This window comes from Aulonocara sp. 'chitande type north' Nkhata Bay, linkage group LG13 (assembly GCF_057382095.1).
Source record: "Aulonocara sp. 'chitande type north' Nkhata Bay isolate Kocher_YH1m ecotype deep benthic linkage group LG13, A_spYH_male_GT1.1, whole genome shotgun sequence".
NCBI classification, from domain to species: domain Eukaryota; kingdom Metazoa; phylum Chordata; class Actinopteri; order Cichliformes; family Cichlidae; genus Aulonocara; species Aulonocara sp. 'chitande type north' Nkhata Bay.
Window position 1 is genome coordinate 25,611,631 of NC_141356.1, and position 24,356 is coordinate 25,635,986.

The 24,356-nt window shown below is 40.9% G+C and overlaps 1 protein-coding gene across 2 annotated transcripts; it reads left to right on the forward strand.

Moving 5' to 3' along the window:
* Window positions 1-5,331: 5,331 nt before the first annotated feature.
* cdhr1a (cadherin-related family member 1a) lies at window positions 5,332-23,645 on the forward strand. Of its 2 annotated transcripts, none has more exons than XM_086259416.1 (17): window positions 5,332-5,504; window positions 6,154-6,249; window positions 6,676-6,821; window positions 6,911-6,961; window positions 7,055-7,144; window positions 7,238-7,324; window positions 7,953-8,069; window positions 8,212-8,355; window positions 9,227-9,305; window positions 9,398-9,498; window positions 9,868-10,071; window positions 10,729-10,881; window positions 10,985-11,149; window positions 12,465-12,532; window positions 21,034-21,262; window positions 21,334-21,591; window positions 21,889-22,880. In XM_086259416.1, exons 1-17 carry the CDS (start codon window positions 5,426-5,428, stop codon window positions 22,087-22,089), a joined length of 2,268 nt encoding a protein of 755 aa, XP_086115542.1. In that variant the 5' UTR covers window positions 5,332-5,425; the 3' UTR covers window positions 22,090-22,880. The 2 variants fall into 2 exon arrangements, with proteins under 2 accessions (XP_086115542.1, XP_086115541.1); XM_086259415.1 differs by having other exon boundaries at window positions 5,333-5,504; window positions 22,743-23,645.
* Window positions 23,646-24,356: the final 711 nt, after the last annotated feature.

The following is a 24,356-nucleotide window of genomic DNA, read 5'->3' on the forward strand; positions in this document are numbered from 1 at the left end:
TGTTCGGTTCCTTCAGAACAGTGGCTTTTAATCCCAACAAGTGCAAATATCCTAGCACCTTAGTTTCCCAAAGTTCATATCTGGTCTCATCTCCGTCAAACATGAGTCGAGGCAGCCTGCTTGCTCCTCGTTGATCCATGTTGCTATTTAGCCGTTAGCCCGCTATCCGTTGTGGCTCCGGATCTTCATGAGAAAAAACTCTTCTTCGAGTCGGCCCTGGGCCCATAACCTGTTGAGTATTGCAGCATCGACAGCGATCAACTCGAAGGGAAATGATGACGGAGGCAAAAATGTCCTTAATATTTTATGAACTTTATTCCTCTTCAACACACGGCAAAAACTTTTCTCATAGGTGCCGTATCTATTTCTCTTCTTCTTCTGTTTTAGGAACGTACAATGAAACAGTGCCTCCTTGTGGTGAGCACTAAAACACTGTCTCTGTTAAACCACAGTAACCATAATGCAGTTAAACACTGTACAACATGAGTACACACAATGAATATCTTAACACAGTACTGTGTACAATGTACTTTCACATTGTCTGTGGGGTGCTGGTAAACATTGCTATTCTTATTATTGTTACGTGTATGCTGGCAAAAAGGTCCAGAACACATCTACAGATGTGGTTGTATAAGTATATAACAGCTGGATACTCACTACTACAGTTGACCCGCTGTTTGAGATAGATGCTTGTGTTTTGTTTTGTTTTTGTTTTGTCTTGTCTCTAAACTGTATCCAAGCAAACGCACGCCAAATAAACAGACCTGTTTATTTTTACATGTAGTGTTTACCATCTGATTTGTACCACTTGGGGGCAGCAAAGTAAAAGCAGAGTATGGAGCAGTGCATCAGAGAGCAAATGCTTAGTTTGAACTCCTCCGTAGGCTCCTGTCAGGGCTTAAAGTGTTTAATTCATTGTGATTTTTTTTTGTCAGATTGCATTGTTATCCTCATTAAACATTTTGGGTTTAAAAGGATCTCAAGCATACCAAAGAATCATATATTTTCATTCCCTGAAAACAACAAACTAGGTAAGCACACCATACCCATATTTTGTGCATTTTTCTGCATATATTAACATTACTTTCGGTTTTAGTTTAATACTGTTGTGAATACTACTTTTTTTTTTTTTTACTGATGCTGTTTTCCTAGATATTTTTTCACTGCTAAACCCTCATTTTAATTTAAAAATTCTTTTATTTATTTATTTTTAATGTAGTCAGGACTCATCCATAATATGGAAATAAAATGTTAATAGATTATATATAAACTGCTTATTGTGCAGATGCTAATGATCATTTTAGTCCACAGTTACTCCAGCAGAAAAAAATGTGCCGTGTATTCATTCTGCAGTTTATGAAAATGAAAGGCTTCTAACCTACAGTATACTGTAGATGGAGAGATTAAAGGCATGACCCAGTTTTAGAGTGGACCAGGACTGAAAGCAAACCTTTGGCCTTGGCAAACCACACTAGAGATTATCAATAATAATCCAAAGGGCCAAAGCTGAAGTGGGGAGCTTGAGAACAGGTGCTCTTGTAGAGATACAAGTACTGTTCAGTTTATTCAAAGTTTCCCTTTCTATTTTTGGTAAATCTCCTTTTCCGCCCAGGTAAATACATGACTTTCCTTTCATTTATTTTTTTTAAGCAGGGGGGAAAGGGCAGCTTGTTTTAACTGGAATTTTATCAATTTATGTTAAACATATCAAGCTCTCCAGATACCGTATAAACCCACAAGTTTGTTTTCAGGGAATAAAAATATATGATTTGAGTGTATCTTTGGTATGCTTGAGATTCTTTCAAACCCAACAAGATTAATCCAAAATATTCTTCGTCTTAGTGATAAACATATCTACATGTTCACTAGTCCTTTTTCCAGACTCTCACGTTTCAGAGACATGTACAGAAACAGAGCCAAACTAGTTCTACATGTAGCTCTCTCTGTCAACATCGCATCTTGATAAATGGCCAAAAACGTGTTCTAAATATGAGCTATGTACTCTAATCCTGTACAACAAGCTGAAATGTTCATGGCAGAAACATTCAGTCATATGATCATCATTACATGGAATCTGAAATAAAATGTATTTAAATGCTTCAGCTATCATTTTAATTTTGTAAAATAGTCGGCTATAGTTTTAGTTTGCTTACTTTCTTTTGTGTAAATAAATAATCAGTGTTTTCATTTGGCATTTTATAATTTAGGGTTTATTTTTTGTCACTAGACAGTAGCTGCAATATGTGAAAAGAAAAATCCAGTGTAACTGTAACACTTTATGGAGAAATAATGAAACTTGAAGAGCTTCCCCTTTTTAATACTTGGTTTGAACGATTCTTCATGCAGGTGTTTTTCACATATTCAGAAGCTATAAGTGATTGAATCCATGTTTGACCTTTATTTTGGAAAGAACTCTCTTGCTGTGTTTGCTTCCCTGATTGTTTTGTGATACAACATGTTCGTCTTCTGCTGCTCTTTATTCCTTAAATTTATCTTTTTTATGGTTTCATCTTGATGCTAAATCTTTTATGTTAACACAAACCCATTCAAAAATGTGGTATGACAAATGTGACCCATCTGGAAGCTTATCATTGTCATTTGTTGGCAGCTAGTACAAATGGTTCAGGTTACACTGAGGCAGGTTTAGTCTTAGTGATTAGGCATGGCCCTAAAATTCCTTTGGGCATCCTTATGGTCTGTCACCAACAATCAGAAGCTTATCACATATGTCACAATAATTGAAATCACAATACTAGAAACTATAAAAGAGTGAACTTTTAGCCATACTTTTTACACTCATCATTGGGAAGATATAAAAACCTTCATAGCATTCATATGGCTATTATTAAATATAAGCACACATATAAAGTACTTGTTTTTGAACCTACATAATGTTACGTGCCATAACTCAGTTGGGCTTTTTTACAACCACAATGTAAGTGCTAACTGTGCTTCATATTTACATCTGATGTAGTTTATATTACCAGAGTTAGGCTCCATGCATCACATGTGTACAGATTAGAGAACAGTGGTTTAATGCATGCCATCCGTCAGTATTACAAAAATTAAAGCTGGAGGCATGACCCTAAGTACCAACACAGAAGTAACTTGACATGTGACCATTTTCAGTAAGTATATTGTGTAAGAGTTTCAAAAGGCATGAAAATGATTGATCTCTTTGAATGCTGGATATTTACATGCCCAGTCTGAAAGCTTTCATCATATATGCTGAGAATTTAACTGCTGTCAGAGGTCAGTGATATTAAACTGTACTGATGCTCCTGATGTTCTGCATCTGTGTGTTGTGTTTTTCTGAGTGAAAACATTCGTGAATTACGCACACACTTAGAACATGTTATCCACTATAAGTTCTAGGACAAAAGCTCAGATTATATATAGTAGATTTAATATCAGCACGAGACTGGATGCTGAAATGCTTTATTCACGTGTGTAAATCCTCTTTCATGCAAAGTGTTTTAATGGTATGCATAGAAATTAAACAATGCATTTGTACTTGACCTATTTTTCCAAGTGGGGAAGAAACATATAACATCTGCCAATGAAAAACAAATGGGATTTTTTTTCCTTCTAGTTTTTTGGTCTGCAATTTGAGCTTATAAAGTAGATAGTAGATAGCTATGCAATAGAAATGTGGATATAAAAGGCTATCTATAAACACACATCAGGCATAACACTGACTATCTCTTCGCTTGTTAGGGATACTGTTCCATCCCATATTAAGGAGCAACAGAACATTTTGTCCTAAAAGTTGATGTGCTACAAGCAGGAAAAATGGGCAAGTGTAAGGATTTGAGTTTGATGGCTGGATGATTGGGTCCGAGCATGTTGAAAACTACATCTCTTGCAGGGTGTTCCTAGTCTGCAGTGGTCAATATCTATTGCAGTGGTGAAAGAGCAACAGGGTCATGGGCAGCCATGTGAAGGCTGGGCTGTGTGGTCCGATCCAACAGATGAGCTACTGTAGTTCAAAATGCAAAAAACTTTCATGCTGGTTCTGATAGAAAAGTGTCAGAATACACAGTGCAATACGGTTTTTTGTGTATATATACCTGCAGACTAGTGAGGCCCCTGTAGTGGCCCCTGTCCACCACCAAAAGCATCAACGATGGACACTTCACCATGAGAACTTGCCACGATAATGGAAGAAGGTGGCCTGGTTTGAGAAATCATGTTTTCCTTTACATCACGTGGATTGCCCACTGTGTGTAAATCACTTACCTGGAGAACACCTGGCACCAGGAATAAGGTAAACTAGTAGACAGTGTGATGATTTGGGCTCCTGCCATCCATGTTGACATTACATTCACATGTACCACCTACTTAAGCCCCATTGCAGACCATGTACACCCTCGTACATTATATTAGGCCTCTTTCAGCAGGATAGAGACAGCGAGTTTGAGGTCTTTACTTGGATTTTTAAACATTACTGCACTCTAGAGAACTGAGAAAGAATTATTAGATTATTTGAGTCACTTTAAGTGATGTTGACTGACTATTTGGATTAGTGAAAAAATGAATTTAAAACTATCAAATTTGGAAACATTTATGTTTTGTTTGTAAATATTTGTAAAAAAAAAAATAACTACCTTGGTAAAAAGAGGACCTCTGGCTAAGTATTATATAACATTTGTTTACAGGAAATTTCCACCTGCTGGAAAATGAGATTATCAATCAAGAAGATTAGCCCGCTTTAGTACTACATGTGATGTTTTTAGTTATAAAAGTTCAACATAAAAGCTACTTGCATAGGTAGTGAGGGTTTTTTATGTTACTGAAACATATGGTTGTAAAGTCTGCATGGCAGATGGTACCCTTGTCCAATATAAACAAATCACTGACTACAGTTACAGTATAGAATTTACATCAAACATAGTTGGTCACAATATTTTATGTAAAATGGTCATTATATTTAGTACGGGGTGGTTACATAGCTGAGACTGCGGTCATTCAGAGCAGATCATAAATCAAAGCTTTAAAACTAAAAAAACAAAATTAACATCCTGATCGTTATGTTTCACTGTGACCAGTGATTGTAAAAAGTGCGATAATAGCTTAACTTTTATGAATTATCATTTAGACAACATCAGAATAAAACAGATTTCTGTATATTTCTGGCTAGTAATAACACAATTTACATTAAAAGTTGAAAATGTGAAGAATATAGCTGTACATCTACTGCAAAGTTGTAGATGTACAGCTTTTGCAGACAGAGTCATCTCCTTTGGCCTTTTGGTTGCTAAGGCCCAGTTGGAGACTACGGGGGCCCTGAATCAGCTCTTAAGATGTGTCATTGGATTAGTATGTGAGCATCTGCGTTTAGCCTTCTCCAGTTGCCAGAGAACACCTTGAGAAGTGTAGCTCATGTAGAGGTCTCTTGACGAAGCCGTCTTCATGGTGCGATTTCATGACTTTATTCTTTAGGATGAAGCATGTAAGGATACCACATTTGCTACTACTGTTTGTGTTTGTGCATGCCTGCTTTGGTAAGTTTACCTTATTGTTTGTCTGTTTACTGTTTACTAATCCTGATGCGATCAGATTGTGAATGATATTCAGACTCTGGGCTATTTTATGTATTAATTTTGTAATTCTGTCACTGTTATAAAGAACCTCCGCTCAGTTTTCAGTTTATTTATGTCCTGGGTTTTCCAAATGGAAATATAAGTATTTTTTTAAGATACACAAAATTATTTGCTTGTTTTATGAAATGAGTTTTAAAGCTGATATGCAATAGTAGGTTAAAACTGTTTTAAATAACGGGAATCGTATTACAGGTAAAAGCAGCAGAGATCGCAGGTCTATGTATAGAAAGAGTATTTTAGGAGGTTGATGTAATGCACCTTTAATCCCAGACAAAGTGCAAAGAAAGAGGAGGTTGTGTATACAGTTTACATAGCATTTCTTCTGCCATTTTAGCATCTATAGAGACAGAACCAGTTAAAATTACAAATTCATATCAGTAGTATGTGTACAAAACACTCAGTAGACTGATTCAGTCATAGATTAAGGTTGTGCTTTATTGCCTCCACTCACCGATAGTTCAGGGAGCACAATTTCTTCTTTCAAAGATTATGCCAAATAAACCTGTGACATTTAAATATTCTTTTCTCTGATTTATGTGTCTGCCGGCAGCACAAGCAGATTTTGCTCCATATTTCTACGACAATGGACCCTACAGTTACAATGGAAACCTGGCCTTGTTCAGCCTCTCAGAGGACACTGCTGTTGGTGAGATTGACCTCTGTACTGGGGAACATTTAGTGTGAACAGCTAATAGGACTGTAGAACAACCAATCATCAAAATGGTGTGTTGTGGTGGCCAATATGTGAGAGTCCAGGATGTTAAGTAGTCTTTGATAGATGAACAGATGTTGTGTGGCGTGTATGCACTCACACTAACATGCTCATCTGCTGCTGCCACCTGTTGATGTCAGGGACAGTTTGCTGGCTGCGAATGCAGTGCAGCTGTCCCTCTACACCTTGCATCAGTCTGGATACTCCAAATGGTACTTAGTGTTTCAGCCTGGTTTGTTCCACAGCAGTTGTTACCAAAAGAAACGTACACCTCATAGTAAATGGTTAGAAACTGTGTACCTTTCCACAATTTGTTTCTGTGAGGGGATATTTACTCTTAATAATGATATCTCTCTATAGGTACACAAATTTATCGTCTTAATGGCACAGATCCTGAAGGCCAAGAGGTGAGGTACGGCCTTTCCTTTGATCCAGGGTCCAAAGAGTACTTCAGCGTCGACTCCAAATCTGGAAACATTACATTAGTAGAAAAGCTGGACAGAGAGGTAAACTTTACAAAGATGTACAGATCGACAATTCAGTGTTTTTATAACAACTTGGTTGCTGTATTAACCTACTACTATTATTTACTTAGAAACAAGACTCTATTGATGTTCTTGTCAGCATCACTGATGGGCAAAGCAAGGTATCAACTTTTAGCTCCTTTTAAAAAAAAAGTCAAAATACTAAACTTCAACATGCTTTGTGGTTTTATCCTACTGTCGGTTCTTGCTTTTAGGTTGTGGAAAGAGTGACAATATTTGTAATGGATGCAAATGATGAAAAGCCTGAATTCCAAAACATGCCTGCGATCATTGATGTACTGGAAGTAAGTTAAGCCGAGACAACAGTATCTGTTTCTCCAAGTGAAAAAGGTCTTGTTAAGCTCTAAATGTTACCTTTTCTTTCTTGTACATTGTAGACAACAGAGTCTGGAATCAGTATCTACAAAGCTGAGGCAGTGGACAGAGACACAGGCTCAGGGGGCTCGGTCAGCTACTACCTACAGGTATCACTTTGCAGTGGGAAAATATTGCCCACTCACACGCCCTTCCTTACACAACCCCAAAGGGATTTGTGTCACCTCCCGGGGCTCTTTTACTTGTTAGGTAAAATTGTAAACCGCTAAGTTTTTTCAATAATCTGCTTTCAACACTGATGACGTATAGTTGTACTAAGCAGGGGTTACATATATTTTCCTGTGTTACTGTGTATTTGTGCCTGAATATGTTGGTGTAGTTATGAAGATGGGGATTAAATGGCAGTTACATTTGTGTCGGCGAGGGGTGGCTCAGCGACACAATGTTAGTTTGCACTTTGGACTATTAAGAACAAAGAACAGCTGGCTTGGAAGTAGGAGACAGGCAGTCCACATCTGGACACAACAGCTTTCACCTGCCTGCTATGTCCTTGAGCATATGGGTACTTTACATCCAGATGGGCAAAGACTGGATATTGGAATTGGCTTATTTCAAGGAGCTTTTGTATGGTTTTATTCTGCCACCTGACCACTTTTCATGTGAGTGTTTGTTAAAGGGTTTTAAGAGTGCCAGTGACAGGCTTTTGCTCATGTAACCCCTTATTTGTGTTTCTGCGTGTGCTTTTAAAATCATGCATTTGTTCCATTTTCTTTGCAGAGTGCTCAGTCCACTCTGTTTGCCATCGACAGACACAGTGGAGTCCTTCGTGTCAAATCTGGAGAAATGCTGGACTATGAGAAAGCAAAGACACACTTTGTCATTGTTATTGCAAAGGTGCTTGGTGTATTATACTCAAAGATGAACATAAAATCATGAAACATGATTATAGCAGAGGAACATGTAAATTAGCAATTTCTTGATCTAGGAGACTTACATTTAAAAATGCAGATTTAAACTGTTATTACTTTTGTTCTAGGATGGTGGTGGTAGCTTTAATGGGAAGGAGCAGTTTATGTCCTCCTCTGCTACCCTGACAATTAATGTGATTGATGCTCAAGACACTCTGCCATCTTTCATTGGGACTCCCTACTTTGGCTATGTTTACGAAATCTCAGTGCCAGTGAGTATGAAAACGCTCCCCCGGTGATTTTATGCACTGATTTTAGTCTAGAGTTGAAATACGTGGCAGTTATGGTAAATGGTAAATGGCCTGCATTTGTATAGCGCTTTTCTAGTCCATAGGACCCCAAAGCGCTTTACACTACATTCAGTCATTCACCCATTCACACACACATTCACACACTGGCGATGACAAGCTACATTGTAGCCACAGCTGCCCTGGGGCGCACTGACAGAGGCGAGGCTGCCGGACACAGGCGCCACCAGGCCCTCTGACCACCACCAGTAGGCAAACATGGGGTTAGTATCTTGCCCAAGGATATTTGGCATGCAGCCAGGAGGCAGCCTGGGATTGAACCACCGACCTTCTGATTAGTGGCTGACCTGCTCTGCCACCTGAGCTACAGCCACCCCACAGTTAGCACAATGGCTACATTTTTGTCATTTTCTTTTTCGTTTAGGACAACTTAGTTACACTGCTGTCATAAAGCGGCATCATGTGGAATGATTAGGTTTTATATTGGCAGTATAAATAATAACTAACAAAAGAGCCCAAAACCCAAGGCACATCACATCACATAGCTTTAATTACTGGCATTTCACTGCTTTATCACTATTGCAAAATGTCACAGCAGTAGCTCATCACAGCAAGTTTACACAGTCTGACTTTCATCCAAATGAGAATAATTAGGAGTGTGACATTTAAATGAGCCTTTGAAAACAGAGAGAAGGTTAGATTTTGGCGATTTGTTGTGACTAACTGCACCAGACACATGGTGGTTCAAAAAGAGGCTTTTGAAGATCTATTTTTTATAGATGCATGCCACCACCAATTTATTAAATGCAAAATCTTTCTACTTTACTCTCTCTAGGGATCTGAAATATTCACTGTTGAGGCCCGAGATGGTGATGTGGGGAACCCAAATCCAGTCCGTTATTCATTCGATGATGGTGAGCCATTTTGTCAAAGGAAGCTACAATCATCTTAAAATGAAGGGAGAAATATTTATATAAAGGTTCATCCATCTAATATTTTTCACCAGGTGATGACGGTGTTTTTAGTATCAATAAAACAAGCGGTTGCATCACCCTGTTGACTCTCCCCATTTATCTGAAGAGAGAAATCTTCAACATTAAAGTCAGGGTAAGTTGCTGTTCAGTCACCAACTCTGTTTTGCATACATTCTCTCCTATATTATTTTAATATAATAACTGCTTTATAAATCAAAGCCTGATCTTCTCAGACAGCTATTTTCTAAAGACTTGCATGTAAACAAACACTTTGGGATTTTTTTGTACTTCTGATTTTATTTACAAGTGCTTGTGTCCACACAAAAATGTTTATAGACCTAATCAAAGTGCATTGATTAGCTGAACAGTGGCTCAATGAATCTACAAGGAAAATTAGGGGGAAAAACACGATAGTAAAATTGGTAGATAAAATACCCAATCGGCCCATGTCTCTGATTCTAAGAGTGATAAATATACCTTGACTTTTACTCCATCTGTTCAGGCTTCAGAAGTAAGTCCCGAAGGCAGACTCATGGACTATGAGGTCACCACAGTGGTGATCCGTGTTGTGGACCTAAATAACAATCCGCCTACTTTCTACGGAGAGAACGGCCCACAGAGCACGTTTGAGTTGACCATGTATGAGCATCCATCCGAGGGAGAGATCCTCCGGGGGCTGAAAATCACCGTCAATGACTCTGATCAGGTGAACACCTTTGTTGTCTTATTTTCTCTACACTGACTATGACAAGCTTCAAGTTTTCCTTTTTTGCAGGTATTTTTCAACACTCGTACCACTCATGGTTGTCTTTCAAAGGTGCCTTAGCCAGCCAAGAGTAACAATGACTGGTTTTTATGTAATAGCATTTGTTTTCTGTAATAATTATAATGTTATCTAATGAGTAACTGGTTTAGTCAACATCAATCATAGCATCATAGCACAGCATAGTGTTCAGGACAGAGTCTGTGTTTCTGTCCTCATAATGACTTTAATCCTGCCATTATCACAGTCAATCCTTCTAAAATTGCATGAGTTTGAAAGGAATCCAACACAATTAAAAGGTGCTTTCTGTGCCATTTGCCAGCTTACGCAAGTGTCTTTGTGTTTTCAGCTCTGTGTACTTTACGAGCCATATGACTGATTTTCACTAAATATATTTTCTGATAATAATGTTGCAGCGTCAGACAGTATCTTTCTGTGTGAGCCAGAATATTATTGCTGCTACTCATCACTTTTATAAGAGACTTTACTACATGCCTGCTTTTTTTTAGCTCTGAAAATAATGCAGATTATTATGTATTACAGATCTATGCATATGAAGCATAGATCTGATATGATAATTATGTGTTTTTGCTTTTGCAGGGTGCAAATGCTAAATTCAACCTGAGACTGATTGGACCAGGAAGAATGCTGCGAGTTGTCCCTCAGACTGTACTCAATGAGGCCCAAGTCACAATCTTAGTAGAAGACTCTGCTGCCATGGACTATGAGAAATACCACTTTCTAACATACAAGGTAAATTATTTACACTAGCATGCCAAAATATACATGCACTACAGTAGATTAAAATTAGGTTTGAAAAATGCATGTATATTTCTAATATTTTTTTCTTCCTCAGCTCCTTGCGGTTGAGATCGACACACCAGAGAAATTCAGCGCTACAGCGGACATCGTCATTCATCTCCTGGACACCAATGACAACGCTCCCAAATTCTCTTCAGATTACTACATTGCCAGAATTCCAGAAAATTCACCCGGTGGCTCCAATGTGGTCACAGTCACGGTGAGCCAGTCTCTTCATCCTGTCTAAAAATACATGCCATCACCAATGTACGTCACTCAGAGCTAAAGAGGAATGCTGATTTTAACAAAATGCCCAACAGGGCTATTAATCCCCTAAATGTAGACTTTTTGAGCGGGGAGGGTTGGGATAATATGTGAAAACATGTAGATAAAAGCTAGGCGACGTAAGCTGCCAGATGGCTATCACTTTCATTTTGTTGTGTAACACCAAATTCACAGACATGTTTTTTTTCTCTGATGCTTAGCAGCACATGCCTCTACAGCATCAAAATATGTACTGAAGTAAAAGGAACACTTAAGGACATGACGATTTGATTGATACTTGGCTCACATCGTCTTTTGCCCTTGTCTGTTCCTGTCAGCCCCACAGGGGCTCAAAGCAACAGGGAGGCTCATTATTAAATCCTGACCTTGCGTGAACACCACAGGGGTTTGTTGCCTTGATCCCAGGCAATTTCAATCAGATAGAAGAGCAGCCAACAACTGACCTTGGACGCATAGAGACAGTGAACAGGCATCCCAGCAGCTACAGACACAAAGATTAGCCGATGATGATGATGATGTTCCTATGACATCAAAAATCTGTCTTTTTATAGCTGACCCCTGAAACATCATGTTCCAGTTGAGCACATTTTCATTCAGTTTACTGAGTCCATGCTGGCAGACAACACGAAAGTGCAGATTTTTCTTCATTCATGACGAAAACAGATGCAAACTAAAAAGAAAGAGGAAAGAGAAAAGGCAAGTCAACACAGTACTGGTCATTGGCTGTGCTTGAATGACAGTTTAGTGTAGGATAGGTGCTGCAACATATTAAACTCACTGCTGTAAAACTTGCGTTGAACTCAGGTGTTTAATCTACAGCCAAACATGACATTTTATTCTCTATGATCTATCATAGCTCTGTCATTCACTTACACGGCACTATATGGATGAGACAGGGTGCTAAATGTCTATTAGGTTGTGCATTAAATATTGATAATTGCATGGACCCTCCTTCTCGCCTGTGGTTGCTCGGATAGATGGATGGATGGATATTTGTATCTAATGACATATTAAAAATAATACTGTTACAATACTAGAGTAGTTAAATAATTATTAAATAATTACAAATAATTAATGAAAGTATAATTACTCAGTGCATAAACATATTACACTAACATGAATCTGTGTGAATGTGAATTTTGTTTTTGTTTTTCCCATGTGAATATGATGGCTTTTGCTGATTTTGTCTTTACTTTATGTTCAAAATAAAGATTTTATTGACTGATTGATTCATTGATACCTGTCTACAGGCATTTGACCCAGACTCAGGACCTTGGGGTGAAGTTAAGTACTCTATCTATGGATCAGGGGCTGAGCTGTAAGTGCAATAAATGAGCTTTATGTTTTGCCAGTAGGACACAGTAAAAATGAGTCCTTTTAAATGCTGTTGTTCCATTCACATATTCAGATGTAACATCTCTGCAACATCTCCACAAGACCTCCACATATTCACATGCATTGGTGTAGAAAAAGCATTAATTTGATTTTAGAATATATCTTTTAAATGTTCAGAGAATAACTAAATAACTTTGTCGCCTTCACTGTGTCTATTCATCAGTCTTTGGATAGTGATCACAGAAGAATATTTTTAATGTTTATAGTACAAAGAAAAAAGAATATATTTTACTATACTATAGTAAAATATAGTAATCAACACCTGACATGTGGGTTTTTTTCCAGTAGTGAAACCAAATTTTATAGAATAAACATTATATCTAATGTACAACTGTGTCAAGAAGCTCAAATAAAGTATATCTCTTCAAATAATGCACTACACTGTAAGCATACACTGTAGCAAAAACACATCTGCCTGAAAGCTGGACAGATATGTAAGAGCACACTAGTTTTTCATATCACGACTTGATTCTTTTTATTTCCCCTAAGCACCGTAGCCCAGAGGATTTACTAGTGTTTTTCACTTTTTATTAGTTTCCCAGCAGAAATCCATTCTCCAGATCCAAGACTACACAGTTCTTTCTGATATTACAGAGTACTGTATATCCACAGCGTGCATTTACTCACACTTAAAATGCAGACACATCTTGCCATTGGGATCCTTTATTTTTTGGGTTTATATTTATGTTCACTGTCTGTTCAGCTGCAACACAAACCCACAGGCACATGCTGGTAGGAATGAGGTTACCATCTACTTTGGTTGTTCAAATGCAAGGGGAAAGTATTTTTACACCCCTCTGTAGCAATAAATTAGAAGAGATATGTGATGTCACATCAAGGCATCAAGGACAAGGATTTCCAAAATAAGCAGAGGAGAGAGATTTAGCTTAGTGCGTGCTTGTTTAGTCAAACTGATTTTGAAACTGTGTCACCTCAGATTATTCTCGAAATTGCTGCTTTGATTTTAAAATGGTTATGAAGCAATGCATGACCACATGCTTGGGCTCTGCATCTGAAAGAATAAAGCAGTTCATATTGCAGACTTTACACTGTTTTACACTTTGTGGTTGAGCGCTTAAGTGTACACAAGAGTAGACAGTCCTTTTGCCTGCCCGCCCTCGGTCTGCGATAATCCTTTAATGGGATTGGAGGAGAAAATAGACTGCTCTTTGCTTCTGACTAACTTGTGCTGGAACCTTGTAGGACAGCTAAACAAGTCAGTTTGTGAAACAATCTGTATCTTTTACTGTATCTTATCTCTCCAGCATCGCATAATTAAAGAAAATCTGGCACTATAGGTTGAAGTTTAGTAATATGAGGTCTCCATAACAGCATCCTGCTTGTTTGTTTCCCCCAAAAAGTATTCTTCTTATTTCAATTTCATATTTTTCCCCTGGTTGTCCTCACCTCATCAGGAGTGGTTCTGTGCTCCATCAGTTGAGCCTACCCCGAGAGTTTGAGAACCAGAGTTTGACCTCGCTCACTAACACCTCTGAAGTCACCTTTCAAACTTGTTTTATCTTGTCCGTTCAATTTAATGAAAATTTTTGGCTTTACGAGAAGTTAGGGCAACCTTTCAGTGAGACAAGACTCCGAAAAGCATCTGCACGACTTCAACTAGTTCCAGTCTTTATACAACGTTAAGCTAGCCATGCTAAGACTTGCTGTTGCTGCATACTCTATACTCCATCCATCCTCATCCGCTTTGTCCGGGGCCGGGTCGCGGGGGCAGCAGCCTAAGCAAAGAGGCCCAGACCTCCCTCTCCCCAGCCACCTCCTCCAGCTTATCCGGGGGAATACCAAGGCGTTCCCAGGCCAGCCGAGAGATATAATCTCTCCAGCGTGTCCTGGGTCTGCCCCGGGGCCTCCTCCCGGTGGGACATGCCTGGAACACCTCACCCAGGAGGCGCCCAGGGGGCATCCTTGTCAGATACCACCTCAGCTGGCTCCTTTCGATGTGGAGCAGCAGCTGCTCTACTCTGAGCCCCTCCCGGATGGCCGAACTTCTCACCCTATCTCTAAGGGAGAGGCCAGCCACCCTTCGGAGGAAGCTCATTTCATCCGCTTGTATCCGCGATCTCGTTCTTTCGGTCACTACCCACAGCTCGTGGCCATAGGTGAGGGTAGGGACGTAGATCGACCGGTAAATTGAGAGCTTCGCTTTTACACTCAGCTCCCTCGTCAATTCAATTCAATTCAATTCAATTCAATTTTATTTATATAGCGCCAAATCACAACAAAAGTCGCCTCAAGGCGCTTCATAGATACAGAGAAAAACCCAACAATCATATGACCCCCTATGAGCAAGCACTTTGGCGACAGTGGGAAGGAAAAACTCCCTTTTAACAGGAAGAAACCTCCGGCAGAACCAGGCTCAGGGAGGGGCGGCCATCTGCTGCGACCGGTTGGGGTGAGAGAAGGAAGACAGGATAAAGACATGCTGTGGAAGAGAGACAGAGGTTAATAACAGATATGATTCAATGCAGAGAGGTCTATTAATACATAGTGAGTGAGAAAGGTGACTGGAAAGGAAAAACTCAATGCATCATGGGAATCCCCCGGCAGCCTACATCTATTGCAGCATAACAAAGGGAGGATTCAGGGTCACCTGGTCCAGCCCTAACTATATGCTTTAGAAAAAAGGAAAGTTTTAAGCCTAATCTTAAAAGTAGAGATAGTGTCTGTCTCCCGAATCCAAACTGGAAGCTGGTTCCACAGAAGAGGGGCCTGAAAACTGAAGGCTCTCCCTCCCATTCTACTTTTAAATACTCTAGGAACAACAAGTAGGCCTGCAGAGCGAGAGCGAAGTGCTCTAATAGGGTGATATGGTACTACAAGGTCATTAAGATAAGATGGGGCCTGATTATTTAAGACCTTGTATGTGAGGAGCAGGATTTTGAATTCAATTCTGGATTTAACAGGAAGCCAATGAAGGGAAGCCAAAACAGGAGAAATATGCTCTCTCTTTCTAGTCCCTGTCAGGACTCTTGCTGCAGCATTTTGGATTAGCTGAAGGCTTTTCAGTGAGTTTTTTGGACATCCTGATAATAATGAATTACAGTAGTCCAGCCTGGAAGTAATAAATGCATGAACTAGTTTTTCAGCGTCACTCTGAGACAGGATATTTCTAATTTTAGAGATGTTGCGCAAATGGAAGAACGCAGTCTTACATATTTGTTTAATATGTGCATTGAAGGACATGTCCTGGTCAAAAATGACTCCAAGGTTCCTCACCGCGTTACTGGAGGCCAAGGTAATGCCATCCAGAGTAAGAATCTGATTAGATACCATATTTCTAAGATTTTCAGGGCCGAGTACAATAACCTCAGTTTTATCTGAATTAAGAAGCAGAAAGTTAGCGGCCATCCAGGTCTTTATGTCTTTAAGACATTCCTGCAGTTTAACTAATTGGTGTGTGTTATCTGGCTTCATGGACAGATAGAGCTGGGTGTCATCTGCATAGCAGTGAAAATGTATGCTATGTCTTCTAATGATACTGCCTAAGGGAAGCATGTATAATGTAAACAGAATTGGTCCTAGCACTGAACCCTGTGGAACTCCATAATTAACCTCAGTGTGTGAAGAGGACTCTCCATTTACATGCACGAATTGGAGTCTATTAGATAGATATGATACAAACCACTGCAGCGCAGTACTTGTAATACCTACAGCATGTTCTAATCGCTCTAATAGGATATTATGATCAACAGTATCGAACGCTGCACTGAGGTCTAGCAGGACAAGCACAGAGATGAGTCCACTGTCAGAGGCCATAAGAAGATCATTTGTAACCTTCACTAAAGCTGTTTCTGTGCTGTGCTGAGCTCTGAAACCTGACTGAAACTCTTCAAATAAACCATTCCTCTGCAGATGATCTGTTAGCTGTTTGACAACTACTCTTTCAAGGATTTTTGATATGAAAGGAAGGTTGGAGATTGGCCTATAATTAGCTAAGACTGCTGGGTCTAGAGATGGCTTTTTGAGTAAAGGTTTAACTACAGCCAGCTTGAAGGCCTGTGGTACATAGCCGATTATTAGAGATAGGTTGATCATATTTAAGATCGAAGAATTAATTAATGGCAGGACTTCTTTGAGCAGTTTTGTAGGAATGGGGTCTAAAAGACACGTTGATGGTTTGGAGGAAGTAATTATTGAAGTTAACTCAGAAAGATCAATTGGAGAAAAAGAGTCTAACTTAATATCAATGGTACTAAGAGTAACTGTAGATAATATTACATCTGTGGGATGATTATTGGTAATTTTTTCTCTAATGATAAAAATTGTATTTGTGAAGAAGTTCATGAAGTCATTACTAGTTAACGTTAAAGGGATGGTTGGCTCAAAAGAGCTCTGACTTTTTGTCAGCCTGGCTACAGTGCTGAAGAGAAACCTAGGGTTGTTCTTATTTTCTTCAATCAGTGATGAATAGTAAGATGTTCTGGCTTTGCGGAGGGCTTTCTTATAAAGCAGCAAACTATTTCTCCAGGCTAAATGATGATCCTCTAGATTTGTGACATGCCATTTCCTCTCCAGATTACGAGTCATCTGCTTTAGGGTACGTGTTTCAGAATTATACCACGGAGTCAGGTACTTCTGATTTGAGGCCTTAGTTTTCACAGGAGGTACAGTATCCAGAGTAGTACGTAGTGAGGAGGTGAAATTATTAACAAGATAATCGACCTCTGTTGGGGTAGCGTTCAGATAGCTACTCTGCTCTGTGTTGGTACAGGGCATTGGAGATGATAACAGTGGGTGGATTATATTCTTAAACTTAGTTACAGTGCTTTCAGAAAGACATCTACTTTGATAAAGTCTACTCTTCACCGCTGTGTAATCAATTATTGTAAAAGTAAATGTTATCAGGAAATGATCAGACAGGAGAGGGTTTTCAGGAAACACTGTTAAATGTTCAGGTTCGATGCCATATGTTAAAACAAGATCTAGAGTGTGATTAAAGTGGTGGGTGGGTTCTTTTACATTTTGAGAGAAACCAATTGAGTCTAATAACAGATTAAATGCCATGTTGAGGCTGTCATTTTTAGCATCTACATGGATGTTAAAATCACCCACAATAATTATTTTATCTGAGCTCAGAACTAAATTAGATATAAAGTCTGAGAAATCAGACAGAAACTCTGTGTAAGGCCCAGGTGGACGATAGATGATAACAAGTAAGACTGGTTTCTGAGTTTCACAGCTGGGGTGGACAATGTTAAGCATCAGGCTTTCAAATGAATTAAAAGTCTGTCTTGGTCTTTCATTAATTAATAGGCTGGTGTGAAAAATTGCTGCCACACCGCCCCCTCGGCCTGTGCTTCGAGATTTCTGGTAGTTAGAATGGCTCGGGGGTGTTGATTCATTTAAACTAACATAATCATCCTGCTGCAACCAGGTTTCTGTAAGGCAGAGTAAATCAATTTGTTGATCAATTATTAAGTCATGTACTAACAGAGACTTGGAGGAGAGAGACCTAATATTTAATAATCCACATTTCACTGTTTTACTCTTTGGTTCAGATGTGGATACTGTATTGTTCTTTCTTTGTGATTGTTTATGTTTAAGTTGTTTGTTGCTGGTTTTTAGTTTGTTTTTTGTCTTTTTGGAAGCTGACACAGTCTCTATGGAGATGGGTTTTTGGGGGGGTAGCAGGAGGAGAGAAGCTGCAGAGAAGCGTGTAAGACTGCAACTCTGCTTCCTGGTCCCAACTCTTCACCACGACGGACCGGTGCAGCGTCCGCATTACTGCAGCTGCAGCCCCAATCCGTCTGTCGATCTCCGGCTCCCTTCTCCCATCACTCGCGAACAAGAACCCGAGATACTTGAACTCCTCCACTTGGGGCAGGAACTCATCCCCGACCCGGAGTGGGCACTCCACCCTTTTCCGGCTGAGAACCATGGCCTCAGATTTGGAGGTGCTGATCCTCATTCCCGCTGCTTCACACTCGGCTGCGAACCGTTCCAGTGCGAGCTGGAGGCCCTCACCCAATGAAGCCAACAGAACCACATCATCTGCAAAAATCAGAGATGAGATTCTGAGGCCACCAAAGCGAAAGCCCTCCGCCACTTGGCTGTGACTAGAAATCCTGTCCATAAAAATTATGAACAGAACCGGAGACAAAGGGCAGCCCTGGCGGAGCCCATCACCCACCGGGGACGAGTCCGACTTATTGCCGGCAATGCGAACCAAGCTCTTGCAACAGTTGTATAGGGATCGAATGGCCCGTAGCAATGGGCCAGACACCCCATATTCCCGCAACACCTCCCACAGGACACCCCGAGGGACACGGTCGAATGCCTTCTCCAAGTCCACAAAACACATGTAGACTGGTTGGGCAAACTCCCATGCACCCTCAAGTATCCTGGAGAGGATAAAGAGCTGGTCCAGTGTTCCGCGACCAGGACGAAAACCGCATTGTTCCTCCTGTATCCGAGGTTCGACTAACGGACGAACTCTCCTTTCCAGCACCCTGGCATAGACTTTCCCAGGGAGGCTGAGGAGTGTGATCCCCCTGTAGTTGGAACACACCCTCCGGTCCCCTTTCTTAAAGATGGGGACCACCACCCCGGTCTGCCAGTCCACAGGTACTGCCCCTGATCTCCACGCAACATTGCAGAGGCGTGTCAACCAGGACAGCCCTACAACGTCCAGAGCCTTCAGGAACTCGGGGCGGACCTCATCAACACCAGGGGCTCTGCCACCAAGGAGTTGTTTAACTGCCTCAGTGACCTCGCCCCCGGAAATTGGCGGGTCATTCCCCTCATCCCCAGACTCTGCTTCCTCCTCGGAAGACGTGTCAGTGGGATTAAGGAGGTCCTCGAAGTATTCCTTCCACCGCCTGACAATTTTCTCAGTCGACGTCAGCAGCGCTCCGCCAGCACTATACACAGTGCAGGTAGAGCACCGCTTTCCCCTCCTGAGACGTCTGACGGTTTGCCAGAATCTCTTCGAGGCAGTCCGAAAGTCTTTTTCCATGGCCTCTCCGAACTCCTCCCACACCCGAGTTTTTGCTTCAGCCACTGCCCGAGCCACATTCCGCTTGGCCTGTCGATACCTGTCGGCTGCCTCCGGAGTCCCACAGGCTAACCAAGCCCGATAGGACTCCTTCTTCAGCCTAGTGGCTCCCTTCACCTCTGGTGTCCACCATTTGGTTCGGGGATTACCACCACGGCAGGCACCAACCACCTTGCGGCCGCAGCTCAATGCAGCAGCTTCGGCAATGGAGACGCTGAACATGGTCCATTCGGACTCAATGTCCCCAGTCTCCCTCGGAATGCTGTTGAAGCTCTGCCGGAGGTGTGCGTTGAAGATCTCGCGGACTGGGGCTTCTGCTAGACGTTCCCAGCACACCCTCACTACGCGTTTAGGTGCACCAGGTCTGTCCAGCGTCTTCCCCCGCCACCTGATCCAACTCACCACCAGGTGGTGATCAGTTGACAGCTCAGCCCCTCTCTTTACCCGAGTGTCCAGAACATATGGTCGCAGGTCTGCTGATACGATTACAAAATCGATCATCGACCTACGGCCTAGAGCGTCCTGGTGCCACGTGCACTTATGGACACTCTTATGTTCGAACAGGGCGTTCGTTATGGCCAAACTGTGATTAGCACAGAAGTCCAATAACAGAGCACCGCTCGGGTTCAGATCAGGGAGGCTGTTCCTCCCAATCACGCCCCTCCAGGTCTCGCTGTCGTTACCCACGTGAGCATTGAAGTCTCCCAGCAGGACAACAGAGTCTCCAGGTGGAGCACCCTCCAGCACCCCCCCCCCCCCCCCCCCCCCCCCCCCCCCCCCAGGGACTCTAAGAAGGCTGGGTACTCTGAACTGCCACTCGGCGCATAAGCGCAGATGACAGTCAGGACCCGTTCCCCGACCCTAAGGCGCAGGGAACAAACCCTCTCGTCCACCGGGAAAAACCCCAACGTACCGGCAGCAAGCCGAGGGGATATTAGGATACCCACCTAATATCCCCTACTCTATACTCTTAATCACAAAATCATTCCATTGAATAACAATCACTTCATAATGCACCAAATGTATGTGTTTATAAGGTCACAGGACCAGCTGACGAAAACAATCTGGCTTCTAGAAGTAATAATATTGATTTTGTGTTAGCTCATTTAAAAATGAGGTAGGTTTTTTCTGGACCTAAATGACACTCTAAAGATTTGAGGTTGGGGTATTAGCAGCCTACATCACAATTATATTTCAAAGCTCCAAAACTCACAGTCTGTGTGACAAAATCAGTGCCAAGATTTAGCAAGAAGTGCAATCCAAGTGCTTAAAACAGATGACTAATTGTTTAGGGGGGAAAAGTATCATATAATCTACAATAACAAATACGTATAAAATGTTCATGGTGCATGGTGTCTTGATATTCATTGTCCAAAGAAGTCAGTTTACAGAAGACTCATCACTGTACACAGGTTCCTGATCAAACCTGACTCTGGGATCATCTACACACAGCCGTGGGCAAGCCTGGATGCTGAGGTCAGGTCCAAGTATAACTTCTATGTGAAGGCAGAGGACACAGAGGGGAAATACAACCTGGCTGAAGTCTTTGTGACTGTGTTGGACTTGAATGACCACTCTCCTGCTTTCTATGATAACTTCCTTGAGAAGACCATGGTGATTGGAGCTCCAGTGAAAATAGAGGTATGCAGCTCTCTTTAAACAAAATGAAACTCGGTAAAAGTGAATATTTTCAGTACCCTTACTGTCTGCAGGCTGTGGATGATGATGCAGAGGTCCCCAACAACGTTATCGAGTATGCCATCATGAAAGCTGAGCCAGAAAACAATATCTTTGACATTAACGCTGACACAGGCGAGATAATGCTGAAGTCCTACATCAAGTCAATGGCCATCATTCAGAACATCACCAAGAAGAGAGACTGCACCTGGTCGCTGGTGGTGCAGGCCCGTGACCGAGGCCATCCATCCCTCACCACCACCGCCGTCGTCAAGATTGACATCACTGAAGCTGTAAGTTGAAACAAAGCAAAAGACCAGCAATATGACAATGAAATCTATGTGAGGCCTTCACGATAAACCCACTAAGATACCAGTTTTTTATGCATCGACATTGTATAAATCATCCTGCACAGTTGCGATGTTAACAGCATGATATCAAACAGAAGATCCACAGTTTATTATTATTTTTATGCACATTCATCAAATTTGAAACACTATACAAAGTACTATACCATAATATTTTAATTTGAGAATGTATAGTGAAATACAAAACTGAATCTCACACAAATGCAATTGTCATGTTTACAGATCAAATCCAGATTTTTCTCATACTTCATGGGCCTAAGGAAACGTCCAGGGACAGTGTTTGGGATTTGTTTGACCATTGTCAGCTTTGCCATTTCACTGACAGTCTTCATTTCAACTGTTATGTACTGCAGCTCTTTGAAAAAGACACGTGTGCAACCTCAGGGCAAGATCAGAAAGATTATAAGGAGGCCTGTGCCATAAAGGAAGCTCGCCTTGAGCTCATCAACACAGCAATACTATTGTTATTAGTATGTGGTACCAAGAATTTGTAGCAATCCGTGTCCAGAGGATTTTATTTCAGAACAAGGCTGTGTCTGTAAAAGAGTACAGGAGCACAATATAAATGATCCTATACAATTTGTTTTACCTGTATTTCTGGTTTAATATGACGCTACGACCAAATTAAACAAATTATTTACGTTTGTGTTTGGGTCACACATAAATTCTCATTTTCAGAGAAATAGCCGGAGCCCAGTTCGTTGTATGTGTGCACATACTTGGTCAATAAAGCTGATTATGATTCTGATGCTGAATGGTCTCCGCTAGTTTCCCAGACAACCTCTCTGATCTTGTCTTGACAAAATATAAGAAGAGCAGAATACTAATTTAATAAAAAATTAGTGAAGCAGGCAACAAAATCAATCGTCCATCAAGGAAACTACATTTAATAAATAAGCGACTTTGTTTTTCTTTATGTCTGTGTAAATTATAATGGCACTAAAGACTTATTTAACACATCTTTTACCAAATGATGAACGCACAAAGTGCAACAAAACATACACAGGACATATTTTTGTGTGACAGAGTATGACTTCACTCCCATGGATGTGAATTCTCCCTGTGCTCTTTTACAGACTCAACTCAAAGGGGGGCCTTTGGGATCATTTTTAATGCAGAATAGAAACAAGCCTTTGCAAATCCTAGGTATGCTTGCTGGTATCATTAGTCTCATGATCATAGTGACAGTCCTCATCTCCACCGCAACATTCATGCGCAACAAAAAGTCCAACCGGATCCTGCCCAATCGCCGTGTGAAGAGAAGGCCGAAGACACAGCACACCTGGCTTTTTAAAAACCCCTTAAAGAGACCCGAAAGGAACGAACAGAAATTTAAGGTTAAAGAGGAAGAGCGGGAACCAGAGGTAATCGTGGAGAATGTCAACCACAACAACAATGCTGGCAGGATTTTGAGACAGTGGCCACCGCCACCGCCACCCTGTGCACCTCCAGCAGCTTTTTGCCTCCCGGTGGAGAGGCAGTGGGTCATTCCCACAGTCTCAGCAACCGTGGCACCCAAACCTCTAAAGAAGGCAGTGGTGACCAGGCAGGACTCTGTGAGCAAAGCGCTGGTTTCAGAGCTCAAGATGAGGCTGGAGCAGAAGAGAAAGCCAGATCATTAACACTATTTAATCAAGGTTCTATTTTTACTCTCAGACCTGAGGCCATCTCAAGAACTTAGAAAGGACAGACAATCAGACAGAGTTTCGTTAAGTCCTGTGTGATGATAAAAAGCTCCAGAGCAGCCAGCAAATGAACCTGAAGGTGGGATTGTTCGGTAGACTGATGCTTTCATAACCTACATGAACAGTGCTTTGTGTGTGTGTGTGTGTGTGTGTGTGTGTGTGTGTGTGTGTGTGTGTGTGTGTGTGTGTGTGTGTGTGTGTGTGTGTGTGTGTGTGTTGAAATATACTGAAACAACAAAGAGCTTCACTCCTTGTAAATCAACAACACAATTTTTATTAAAACAGAAAAACATTCCTGGCATGTTTGTCATTATTCAAACCATGTTTTCAGTTCACACCCTTTGGCTTTTGTATGACTCTGAAACAATTAGATCCCCCTTATTTATGTGGTGACACACCAAATTTAAAATTCCTGAACGCAAACCTAGTTTTGGAAATGAAGTCATTCAGAATTCAACAAATGAGACTGTTTGTTTAGGATCTATCCAAGCTCCTTACAAGAGATTTCATGACACTTGAACTCTATGACAAGATCAGCCCAGGTGAAGGAGACCAAGTGATCACATAAGAAGGGCCTTTAATCCGACTCTGCAGGTGTGCTGTACTGTTTGGATCACTGTTTTGTAGCAGCTGCCATATGTTTATTTTCTGGGTTCTTCTGTTTTCTATGTGGCAGATTTTGGGAATTTTCTACTAATAAAAGCACATTGTTTTTCCAAATAAAGGCAGTGTTAGTTAAATAAAGTAATAACACACGTAGCAACATTAAAGTTCTCCCTAAACTATATTATCAAATTATGAGCTGTATGTTATAGATACAGCTCTATTAACTTGTTAGTTTGCAAGATGAGATTACTTTATTTAGGTTACAATTATTTAGAGTTACTTTAGAGTAGAGTATTTCCCCTTCTTCACCAGCAAATTTAACTTTTCAATGAACTGTAAAATTTGAAAAGGCACTTATTGAAGTATTTATAAACGTGCTGATTTAACTGTTCAGGCATC

Coding starts and splice junctions, on each gene's coding strand:
- cdhr1a (XM_086259415.1), top strand. CDS start 5,426: ATGACTTTATTCTTTAGGATGAAGCATGTAAGGATACCACATTTGCTA. Junction 9,499..9,867: donor TCTTCAACATTAAAGTCAGG/GTAAGTTGCTGT, acceptor CCATCTGTTCAG/GCTTCAGAAGTAAGTCCCGA. Junction 12,533..21,033: donor TATGGATCAGGGGCTGAGCT/GTAAGTGCAATA, acceptor CACTGTACACAG/GTTCCTGATCAAACCTGACT.